The sequence below is a fragment of the Canis lupus genome, chromosome 9 (assembly GCF_003254725.2).
Source record: "Canis lupus dingo isolate Sandy chromosome 9, ASM325472v2, whole genome shotgun sequence".
In the NCBI taxonomy this organism is placed as follows: Eukaryota; Metazoa; Chordata; class Mammalia; order Carnivora; family Canidae; genus Canis; species Canis lupus.
Window position 1 is genome coordinate 6,249,675 of NC_064251.1, and position 11,784 is coordinate 6,261,458.

Sequence of the window (11,784 nt, forward strand, 5' to 3'; positions counted from 1 at the left end):
ACATCTTGTGGTAATTCATCAAACAGTATATGTATGATTTGTGCACTTTTCTGTTAGGGTTCAATAAAAAGGCAATTAAAAAATGGTAAGGCAGGGGCAGCCCGGGTGGCTCAGCGGTTTAGCGCCACCTTGGGTTCAGGGCCTGATCCTAGAGACCCGGGATGAGTCCCATGTCCAGCTCCCTGGGTGGAGCCTGCTTCTCCCTCTGCCTGTGTCTCTGCCTCTCTCTCTGTGTCTCTCATAAATAAATAAATAAAATCTTAAAAAAAAAAAAAGGTAAGGCAGTGTAATAACCGATGATGCGATAAAGTAGAGCGTCCAGGGGACAAGCAGGGGCCTTAACCCAGTGTGGGAGAGGACAGGTCAGGGAAAGCCTCCCCAAGGAAGTGCCTGGCGGGAGGGACCATGGGGGAAAAGGAAGCTGAAGCTGGCCTTAGGTTATTGGGGTCAGAGTTGATCACGGATCCCGTCTCTTAAATATATAATTTTGGGGGCCCCTGGGTGGCTCAAGTGGATCTGCTTTTGGCTCAGGTGGTGATCCCGGGGTCCTGGGATCGAGCCCCGCATAGGGCTCCCCATAGGGAACCTGCTTCTCCCTCTGCCTATGTCTCTGCCTCTCTTTCTGGGTTTCTCACGAATAAGTAAATAGATAAAATCTTTAAAATATATATATTTGGGCAGCCCCAGTGGCTCAGCGGTTTAGCCCCGCCTTCAGCCCAGGGCGTGACCCTGGAGACCCGGAAGTCCCACGTCGGGCTCCCTGCATGGAGCCTGCTTCTCCCTCTGCCTGGGTCTCTGCCTCTCTCTCTCTCTCTCTCTGTGTGTCTGTCGTGAATAAATAAATAAAATCTTTAAAAAAATTTTTTTAAATAAAAAAATATATTTATATATATTTGGTCACCGTGGATTTTTTTGCATCAGTTTCGACCTCTTAAAATGTATTAACATATTATTTACCTTAATTACTGAGGTTTAGTTGCGCCCCCTGAACTCCTGCACCGAGACCAGGGCTTCAGCAGCCACCCCTACCTGAACCGGACAGCATCCGGCCGGGGTCACACCTGCAGACGACGCAGGTGCGACCAAAGTCCCCGCAGGAGCCCTTTCTTCCCGGACTTCCGGACTCCGTGGTCGTCACGGTAGGGGCAGGGAACCTGACTCGTGATTGGCTGGAAGAAACCGGGCCCGGGCGCGGCGGGTACGCCTTCAAAGGGGGCCGGCTCTGCGTCATCAGAGAGCGACGGGAGTCTCCGAGGGGGAGGGGCTAAGAAATGTAAGCTCCTTCTTAATTGGCTCGCTCCTTCAGGCGGGATTGCAACAGCGATGGAGATTCGTTCTCCTTCAACTCCGGCCTCCCGATGATTGGGTTGGGGAGACATTTATTAAGTCTTGACGGCTCCGAAGTCCTGGGGGCGGGCCGTCAGCGATAAGGGGGTGGATCCGCGGGCGGGTTTCTCTGGGGGGGCGGGATTCTCTCGGGGATGGGGGCGTGGCCTCCACGCGGCGCGTCCCCGGAGCGCGGAAGGCGGGAGCTGGGGGCGTGGCCGCGTAGGGGCGGGGCCGGGTAGGGGGCGGGGCCGGAGCCCGCGCGGAGCTGGGCTGTCCCCGCGCTCAGCGCGGGGCGTCTCCGGGATCCTGTCCTCCGGCTGGTCGCTCTTCCCAGCCATGGCTCCGCGTTGCTGGCGCTGGTGGCCCTGGTCGGCGTGGCGTCGGGCCCGGCCGCCTCCCGCCGGGAGCACCCCGAGTAGGAGCAAGGAGGGCACTTACCTACCTGTAGGGCGCGGGAGGCCTGCGAGCGCCAAGTGCGGGGATCCGAGCGGAGCTGGGGCAGGGCTGGAGAGGGGCGAGAGGGGACCAGGGCGAGACCCGAGCGGTGCACTCACGCCGACGAGATTGGCGTGGGCCCGGGGGCACGTGGGGGCCTGTGCGGTCAAATGTGAGTCAACAGAGGTGAGAAGGGGAGACCGTGAGGTGCACAGGTGTGAGGCGGGGTGCATGGGGGTTATTGAAGGTCCGAGGTGAAACAGGGGTCTGTAGGAAGCACCGGGCTCCATAGGGACAATACGGTGTTCCGCGGAGGGAGAGTGAGTCGAAGAGGTGCAGCCGGCGCTGTGGGTGATCAGAGGACACCCACAGCGCCGGGTGGGGATGATTTGGAGTCGCTGGAAGGATGTGGTATTCTAACTGGGTGGGTAAGGACCCCTGTAAAGCAAGATGCTGTACTGTGCAGGGCAGCTTCAGGGATGATGGAGGTTATTGAGTGGGCATAGTAAATTCGTGGTGAGATGCGGGGCTCTGGACTGAGACACAGCCTTTGGGGTTCAGACGAAGTAAGGGACCCTGCAAACGCCAAAGCCTTGAAGAAGAAGAAGAGGAGGAGGGTGCAAATGGAGGTGAAGCTTGGGAAGTTCTAGCTTCTGTCTGGTGCTGATATTGGCTTGGGAAGTGCTGATCTGACCTTCCATCCCTTCCCCCCTGCCCCCCATCAGGCTTCCGGCAGCAGTTCTCCACGCAGGAGCAGCCCCCCCAGATCTGTGTGGTGGGCAGTGGACCCGCTGGCTTCTATACCGCCCAACACTTGCTAAAGGTAAGCCACATTTTTCTGGTTCTCTCTCCCATGATTCACCTGCTCCAATCCCGAGGGCAAGCCCGACCCTCTCTGGGTTTTAAAAGCACCCCTGGATCCCTGATGGGGACAGGGCTCCCAGTACATGTAGATCGGACACTCCCTGTATACTTTGTCATCTACATCCGGGGCTCCCCACTCTAGGGCCTTAGGTATGGGAGAAGTGGTCAATGGCAGATGGTCTGCTCTGCCACCTTGGCCAGGGCCTTCAGGGAGTTTATGCAAACGTGCAGGGTGACTTTATCCTGCCTCTCATCTTCCCTTCTTCTCTCTCTTTGTGCTTAATGTCCTATGTCTGAAGGCTACTCCCTCTTCTCAGGGTTTTCTGTCCCTGAAGCCAGCCCTCCCCATGCTATGTTGTTCTTTCAGCCTGCCCTCCACCCCCCTTCCCTCCCACCCCAAGGCCAGAGCCTCAAGGCTTACAGTGTTGGCCTTTGGTGGGCAGGGCCCCAAGGCTGCTGGTTATCCTTGAGACTTGGGCAGATCTGGGTGGGAGGGAGGAGGGAAGAGGGAGGGAGAACCTCGGGTGGTGGGGGAGGAGGAGAGGAAGACTTATGCTGACTGTCTTCTGTCTGTGCAGAGATAGGAGAAAGGGTGAATATGTTAATTATATACACATATATGCAGAAACTGAAAAGGTAGGGTGATCCATCGCCCTAGTTTGCCTAGGGCATGGTGCTATGTTAAGACCAGGAGGTCTCGTGGAGACTAGCATGGGTTGGACACCCTGCTGAAAAGTGACCTATAACTTGCCTTCCAAGCAACACAGGTGAAAGAGCTAATTACTGAGATGTGACCAGCAGGAGCTGAGTTAGGTGCAGTCAGTCAAAAAGTCTTTCCTGGAGAAGGTGCATTTGAGCTTCACTGAAGGAGGTCATGGGCTCTGGAGAGGATCTGGCACGTGTGAGGATCATGCAGGGACCAACTGCCTTGTGGTAGAAGAGCCCTGGGCCCTGGGACAGAGACCAGGGCTCTCATGGGGCCTGGGGGGGGGGGGATCCTGGAGGGTTTTGTATAAGTTGCACTTGCTGGCTGAGCCTTAAATTTGGGGAGTGGGCCTTCCAGGCAGGCTTCTCAGTGCCCCCAGTGTGAGCAACGGCTCTGGCCTACACTCAGCCAGCACACGCTTTCCTAGTGAGAGGTGCTGGGGGATGGACACAGGAGCCAGTTTCAAGCCAGTCCTTGCCCACGGGGAGTTCCAAGCTACTGGCTGTGCTTCTGAGCCAGGAACATGTGCAGTACATGTGGGGCGGTGGCACTGAGCTGAGCCAGGTGCTGGACAGTGTGTCTTTTCCCCTCAACAACCTTTGAGGCAGGTGTATGACTCTTACTTCATAGGTAAGGACATTAAGGCTGAGCGACATTGCCCAGGGTCCCACCTGGACAGGGAAGATGCTAGGATCTGAGTGCAGGCAATCTGATGGCAGAGCTGCTCTTTTTTTTTTTTTTTTTTTAAATTAAAAAAATTTATTTTGGGGTGCCTGGCTGGCTCAGTCAGAAGACTGTATGACTCTTGTTCTTAGGGTCTTGAGTTCCAGCCCCACCTTGGATGTAGAGATTACTTAAATAAATAAAATTTAAGATTTTTTATTTTAATTGAAGTATAGTTGATACACAATGTTACATTAGTTTCAAGTATTCAGCAGTGATTCTCCACAGGCCTGTGTGTTGTGGGGATACACTCATCACAGGTGTAGCTACCCTCTGTCACCATATACTGCTTTTGCAGTGCCATCGACTGTATTCCATATGCTGTACTGTTCATCCCTGTGACTTATTCATTCTGTAACTGGAACCTGTGCCTCCCACTCCCCTTCACCCATTTTGCACAACCTCCCACCCTCTCCTCTCTGGCACCCACCAGTCCGTTCTCTGTATTTATGGGTCAGAGCTGCTCTTGAGTTCCATGCTGGGCCATCCATTCAGCAGTGATTTATTGGACCCTGATATGTTCTAGGCATAGGCTCGACACTAGGAACGTGGGTGTGAGGAGGACAGACATGGCCCCTATGCTCAAGACATGACAGCCTAATGTGGAGGGCGTGGTTTATGGAGTGGAGGGGAAGAGGGTTTTACAATTCCTGAGGCTCTAATAGTGTAAGCGCAGAAACTGGGGGTGGAGGGTGTGGAGGGCCTAGTGCACAGAGAGCTGGGCCCAACCCAGCCTGGAGGAAGAGGTGTCCATGTGGAGGAGCTGCCAGCTGGACAAGGGGTGGGTGGCAGGCCAGAGAGTCCCCAGCACAGACAGTTGCATGGATGCAGGTCCGCAGGGGAGAAAATGCCCCTTCGGGGACAAGTGAGTTGGGGAAGAAAGGCTTGTGGGTAAGGGTGGAGAGCTAGGGAGAAGGCAGGTGAGCCCAGATCCAGGGAGCCTCCGAAGCCAGCCTTGGAGGCAGGCAGTTTCTCATGGTTCTTTCTACTCCCCTCCCTTCCTTCCATCACAGTCCTTGGGGGTACCTATCAACATGCACATTTCCGTGCCTAGTTCAGACCTAATCAAACTGCTGGTTCCATGGCTGGATCCTAGGAATCAACCATTTTAAACAAACACCCCAGGGGATTCTGAAGCCCACTGCTCTGGGTAGTTGGCTTCACTGAAAGGTTCTAGGCAAGCACCCCCATTTTGACCTGTAGAGCAGACAGTGGAGCGGGGAGGCAGGGCTGCAGGCCAGGAGAGCAGTGGGGAGTGGGGAGGAGGAGGGGAGGGTGGGTGACTGGGCAGCATTGAGCGGAGTTGGGGATGGGCCCCGGTGAATGGGTTAGGAGGGAACACAGGAGCAGGAGGAAATAGTTTAGGGGGAAGGAGGAGTTGACTTCCATCTAGATGGGTTTGAGGGTCTGCAGTGTCGTCCAGGGCTGTCAGGTTTGGAGGGGGCAGTCCTGGCAGGGGAGAGAGTAGCTCTGCAGGAACCTGAGGCCGTAGGAGGGAGTGGATACGACTTCCCCAGGGAATGTGTATCAGGGGTATGGGAGGGGTCCCACATTGGAAGCACCACAGAGAATGTTTAGAGGGGAGCAGAACCCTGAGAAAGAACTGCCAGAGGGAGAGGGGAGCTGAATTAGGGAAGGGAAGGTTGCTTGAAGACAAGGTTGGCCATGAGAGATATCCAGTAAACACGCCCACAGGCCTAGGATCCCAGCGGTGGCCTTGGATGGGACAGTGTGACCAGGAGGGGAAGGATCCATGGCAGGAAAGGACAATAAAGGTGAAAAGCCAGGCTGTGTGTGGCATAGACCACTAGGCTAAGCAGTTTGAACTCTGTGCCTGGGTGGTGAGCAGCCAGGGAAGTTTTGCAGGCAAGGCCGGTGACCTGCAACAGTAATAGGAAAGGGCAGCTTTTTGACTGAGCACTCAGTGGTAGGTCAGGTGCTGGGCTCAGTGCTCCAGGCCTCGCTCTTTAAGGAGAAGTTCAGAAACATTCCCTGTGGCACAGAGCCTGGCAGCGGAGGGGCTGGGCTTGGTCCCTGCAGCGTGCATGCAGCATCAGTGGGGCGTGAGGGAGTTGATTTGGGTGCTACCTATGGGTGGCACAGATGGGCAGATGGAGAGGGGCTAGACCTGGGTGCAGGCAGTGGAGTGGAGAGCAAGAAGGGATTTGGACAAAGGTAAGGAGGTGAGCATGAGCCTTTGTAAGGGTGAGGGCAGCTGGAGGGCAGGAGCTCATTTGGCCTGAGTCCCACTGGGCCTGAGTCCCACTGGGCCTGAGTCCCACTGGGTCACGGCAAGAGCCTAGGATGGGGTGCAGGCAGGGCAGTGTCATCCATACGAGCCCCAGCTGCTGGACCAGTGGCCCCACATCTCTCACTGCCCTGACCTTCTGGATGCTTCCCAACAACACGAGAGGGGCCTGTTTTCCATTCCAGTTTACAGAGGAAGAGTCTGAGGCCCAGGCCAGGCTGATTGGTGGCAGAGCCAGACCAGACTTGTCTGCCCCACCGCCACCCTTTGCCTTCCCCATGGTCAGTGCTCCCGAGGGCAGGCAATATGGAACCACTGGATCAGTGAGCTTGTTTTTTCTAAGACTGAGAGTGAGCCACTTCCATCTCCCTCTGACCCCTGAAAGCCTCAGCTGTGCTCCCAGCCCCGTGGCCTGTGCTCCTTTTTCCAACAGGATGGTTTTGGAGACTGGAGCTAAGGCGGGTGTGAATTTCAAAGGGAAGTTCCCAGCTCATCAGACTGGCGGAGCGTTTCTAGAAATATTGAAGGGTTTGAGGGCAGAGCTGTGTGTTGTGCCTGGCCCAAGTAGATGAAGAAGCTCCCCTGGTACAGCTCCAGTGGCGGGAGAGCTACCTCTCCCTTGGTTGGCCAGAGTCCTGGCCGTCTCGATGGGCCGGCAGTCCTGAGGTCTGGCCTCATCGGCCTGGGCTACTGTGCTGCCCCGCTCCTCCTGTCCGGCTCTCCTGGCAGATGGGGAGTCGGGATCCTCTCTTTCTCCCTGTGTCCTCAGCGCACTGAGCTGGGCTCTGCTGCCCCATCGGGGAGGGGAGGACCCATAGGGCTCCGCCTCTCCCTTGGCCCCACCAGCTTCCACCCTCTCCCCAGCACCACCCCCGGGCCCATGTGGACATCTACGAGAAGCAGCTTGTGCCTTTCGGCCTGGTGCGCTTTGGCGTGGCGCCTGACCACCCCGAGGTGAAGGTGGGTCTCTCTGGGCCAGAGGAGGAGGGGTTTGGAGACTTGGGTCAAGGTAAGGAGGGGAGGGAGGCTCCCCGGCTGCATGGAGTGATCCCAGGCCCTCTGTGTGGATGCCACGCGGGTTCCCTTCCAGGGGACATTGTGAGGCAGGGGTGACACAGGCAGGATCCCTGGAGTGCCTGGGCCCTAACCCCTTCCCCTCTGGGGCCTTGCAGAATGTCATCAACACCTTCACCCAGACGGCTCGCTCGGGCCGATGTGCCTTCCATGGCAATGTGGTGGTAGGCAGGGACGTGGCCGTGCCGGAGCTGCAAGCAGCCTACCATGCTGTGGTGCTGGTGAGTGTCTGTGGGGGAGAAGGGGCTTGGGGCAGGGCAGCAGCCTGCTGAGGGATGGAAGGCAGTAGGGGAGAGGCCCAAACTGCTGGGCAGGGCCCTGGGCAGGGCTGGGGGTGGCAGCTGGGGAGGAGGAACCAGGAGGAGGCCTGCCAGGGTGGGCCTGGCCCCTTAGCTGCTGCCAGACACTCTGGGTCTTTCCTCAGAGCTATGGGGCAGAGGACCATCAGGCCCTGGAAATTCCCGGTGAGGAACTGCCTGGCGTGTTTTCGGCCCGGGCCTTTGTGGGCTGGTACAACGGGCTTCCTGAGAACCGTGAGGTGAGTTTGAGGAGCACTCCTGCTACTTCTTCCTCCCCACCCCTCTGCCAGGGCCAGGGGCAGCTCTTGGATGCCACAGCCGGGCAATGAGGGAGCCACTGTCCCAAACTGCAAGGCTCCCAGTGAGATGAGATGTGAGCTCTCTGGCTGCCTGAGAGGGGAGGTCAGCCAGGGAAGGCCTCTGGGAGAAGGTAGGGCTGGGTAGGAGAGAAGGGGCATCAGCTGAGGCTCAGGTGGGGAGGGCTTTCTGAGCTGAGACTCAGGTGTGGGGAAGCCTGGGGGCTCGGCTGGTGTCTGGGGCTGAGCTGAGATTAGCCTGACTGGGGCCAAGACTAGAGGAGCCCTACCCAGACCTCTCCCTGCCAGCTGGCACCAGACCTGAGCTGCGACACTGCCGTGATCCTGGGGCAAGGGAATGTGGCTCTGGATGTGGCCCGGATCCTGCTGACCCCACCTGAGTATCTGGAGGTGAGTGGGCAGGTCAGGGGCTGGGGGAGTGGAGGAGAGGGGGTCATACGGAGGAGAGGGTGCTGCTGCCTACAAGATTCAGGCCTCCCCTCCATGCTGAGCTCAGTGCCTCTGTTTCCCTAAGACTCCAGGCAGTGGCCTTCTGAAAGGCAGCCGGTGAGCTTTGCTTCTACACTCCAGCTACATGGGCCTTTATTTTAAACAAAACAAAACAAAACTCTTCAGTGTGTACACATCATTCCACCCTGCTAGTTGACCTGTGTTCATCTTCTAATTCTTGGCTCAGATGTCCCTTCCTCCAGGAAGCCCTCCAATATCACCTTAATGGGTCCATTTCCCTGTAATACCTTCTCAGTTGGCTACTTCTTTCAAAGCTTGTCACCACCACAATTTTGTACTTATTCGTGAATATTTGACCAGTTATCACTCTTTCCACCAGATCAGAAGCTCTATGAGGGCCGGCACCATGTCTCTTTTGCTTACCTTTGACACCCCACCCCCGGGGCCCCTTGCCTAGTGCCGGGCGCTTGCTAAACACAGAGGAAACACTTGTTGAATGAAAGACCAGGAGCCTGGTTTGCTGCTAGTAGTTGGAGCCCTTTGCGGAGCTGGAGGCAGTGCTCCATCCGGCCACCAGGAGGCGCGGCGGCGCAATTCCGGCTGCAGACCTCCCCCCTCCCCCACGGAGGATAGGAAAACCACCGAATGGAAAGTCCCCTTGCGCGGTCACTGTCCAGGTGACAGCAAGCCCTCCTTTTGTGCCAGAAAACAGACATCACAGAGGCTGCCCTGGGGGTACTGAGGCAGAGTCGCGTGAAGACGGTGTGGATAGTGGGCCGACGTGGACCCCTGCAAGTGGCCTTCACCATTAAGGTGCTGGGGCCAGAGGGGGATCAGGGTCCCAAAGAGATGGCCTGCCCTTGGGGGGTGTGGCAGGACTGAGCCCCCCAGAGTGGCTGCCGCCTGAGGTGGGAGAAGGGGAGCCAGGCAGGGCCCTGGGACCTCATGCTCCCTGTGGTAGGTGGTGGGGGGCTCCCCTCTGGGCTGGGCTCTGGGGTGGGCTCAGGAGTGGACAATGCTCTGGGCCTGAACTCCTCCCCTCCCTCCCACCCCCAAGGAGCTCCGGGAGATGATTCAGTTACCAGGAACCCGGCCCATTTTGGATCCGACGGATTTCTTGGGCCTTCAGGACAGAATCAAGGGTGAGGGGCCCTGACCTGACCCCTGGCTCCCTAGGGAGGGGATGGTCTAGGCCAGAGAGGGCTGGGGGGAGGGCAGTGACACAGGACAGACCTGAGATGTTCTCATTGCTGACAGAGGTCCCCCGGCCGAGGAAGCGGCTAACAGAGCTGCTGCTTCGAACGGCCACAGAGAGGCCAGGGGCCGAGGAGGCTGCCCGCCAGGCGTCGGCCTCCCGCACCTGGGGCCTCCGCTTTTTCCGAAGCCCCCAGCAGGTGCTGCCCTCACCAGATGGGCGACGGGCAGCTGGCATTCGCCTGGCAGTCACCAGACTGGAGGTGAGTCTCATGCTACCCAGAGACACCCCTCTTCTCAAGTCTCCCCACTGCAGCCTCGTGCTGCCCACACTCTCCTCCACAGGGTGTTGGTGAGGCTGCCCGCGCAGTACCCACTGGAGACTCGGAAGACCTCCCTTGTGGGCTGGTGCTGAGCAGCGTTGGGTATAAGAGCCGTCCCATCGACCCCAGCGTGCCCTTTGACTCCAAACGTGGGGTCATCCCCAATATGGAAGGCCGGGTTATAGATGTGCCAGGTGAGAGGATGCAAGAAGGCAAAACACCAAACTGGTGGGGGATGGAGAAGCTGGTGTCTCCTGGGGCCGTTCATTCATTCATTCGGCCAATGACATGCACAAAGAAACTGCTCAGAGCAGGCCCTGTCCCTGGACAGCGTCCTGGGGCCCAGCCACCCTCCTCCTGGCTCCAGCTGGGAGGGAAGGCCCCGTCTAGCCCACGTGCCCTCATATGCCTGCTTACTTAGTCGTGCAGTTGACCAAGGCCTGCCCTGGGCTAAGCCCCCGTGTTGGGGCTGGGCTTAGAGATACACCACAGCGCCTGTCCTCAGGGACCCTCCAGTCTGATTAGACACCCACATGCCTGTCTAGTCGTTCATTCATCCAGTTCATGTTTCAAAGGTCCTGCTGAGAATGGTGGCAGGGCAAGACCCATCCATCTGCTGTCCTCAGAGAGCTCCTGGACGACAGGGAGACTGAGGTGGGAGGGGTGGTGTGGTAAAAATAGGTGGAGAAGAATCCAAGGTGGTGGGCCAGCGGCCACAGTGGGCCCAGGCGACAGGGCTGCCGGGAGGACTTGGGGTGTGCACATGTATGTCTGCACATATGTGTGTGTGCTGGGGGCCCAGGCTTGCCAGAAGCATCCAGCCACTTCCCCTTCGCTGAGCCTGTTGTCCCCTGCCAGGCCTCTACTGTAGCGGCTGGGTGAAGCGGGGACCCACAGGGGTCATTGCCACTACCATGACCGACAGCTTCCTCACCGGCCAGATGCTACTGCAGGACCTGAAGGCTGGGCTGCTGCCACTGGGTCCCAGGCCTGGCTATGCGGCCATCGAGGCCCTGCTCAGCAGCCGAGGTCTGGGCCCCACATGAGCTCTTGGGAGGCATGGTGGGCAGCCCTGGGCCTTTCCACTGTTGGGGAGGAGGTGTATTGGGCTGGGGGTGGAGGAAGAGGAGGAGGAAGTGAAGGTGGTGACTTATCTTCCCTGTGCTTCAGGGGTCCGGCCTGTGTCTTTCTCGGACTGGGAGAAGCTGGATGCCGAGGAGGTGTCCCGGGGCAAGGGTGCTGGGAAGCCCAGAGAGAAGCTGCTGGATCCCCAGGAGATGCTGCGGCTGCTGGGGCGCTGAGCCTAGATCCTGGCCCGGCTGGCATGGAGAGAAGGTCTGCTGGGCCCGGGAGAGGGCCTGGGGCCAGTCAGCGGGACTCTGCACCACAGCTGTGTCACCTGCCCACCCTGCACCAGGTCCCGACTGCCTGTTTTCCAGGGACCTCTGAGCACTTCCTCGAGGCAGAAGGTTGCCTTGCCAGAGATAACCTTAGGGATGGGTGGAGGCGCTGGCTGACTTTCCTCCCTCCCGCCTCTTTCCTGTCAGACTGTGGAGGGTCACCAGGTCGGGAATACACTGGAAATAAAACAGCTGTAATGGAGGGCCAGTGGTTGATGTGCGACTTCTTTTGGGGCCCGGGGTCACCTTCCAGCCACGGCACCCCTCCTGTCACCAGGTGGCGCTGCTGAGCCAGCTCCCGGCTCAGGGGCCTCTAGGGGGCTTGGGGGGGTTGGCAGCCAGGCCTGGAACCCACTGTCCCTCTCGGCTTGGCCCTGCTGCTGCGACCTGCCCGCCTTCTGCTCGCACTGCGGGCATCCTGG

At 58.3% G+C, this 11,784-nt stretch overlaps 1 protein-coding gene across 3 annotated transcripts; it reads left to right on the top strand.

The window, feature by feature from the left end:
* The first annotated feature begins 1,570 nt into the window (after positions 1-1,570).
* Positions 1,571-11,564, top strand: FDXR (ferredoxin reductase). 3 transcript variants are annotated; one of them, XM_035720996.2, is made up of 12 exons: positions 1,572-1,936; positions 2,490-2,587; positions 7,170-7,265; positions 7,478-7,600; positions 7,804-7,917; positions 8,284-8,385; positions 9,151-9,258; positions 9,503-9,587; positions 9,703-9,902; positions 9,985-10,156; positions 10,821-10,991; positions 11,133-11,564. In XM_035720996.2, the coding sequence occupies exons 1-12, from the start codon at positions 1,666-1,668 to the stop codon at positions 11,261-11,263; spliced, it is 1,671 nt and encodes a 556-aa protein (XP_035576889.2). In that variant the 5' UTR covers positions 1,572-1,665; the 3' UTR covers positions 11,264-11,564. The 3 variants fall into 3 exon arrangements, with proteins under 3 accessions (XP_048969875.1, XP_035576889.2, XP_025323710.3); XM_025467925.3 differs by having other exon boundaries at positions 1,575-1,744; XM_049113918.1 differs by lacking the exon at positions 10,821-10,991 and having other exon boundaries at positions 1,571-1,744.
* The last annotated feature ends 220 nt before the right edge of the window (positions 11,565-11,784 follow it).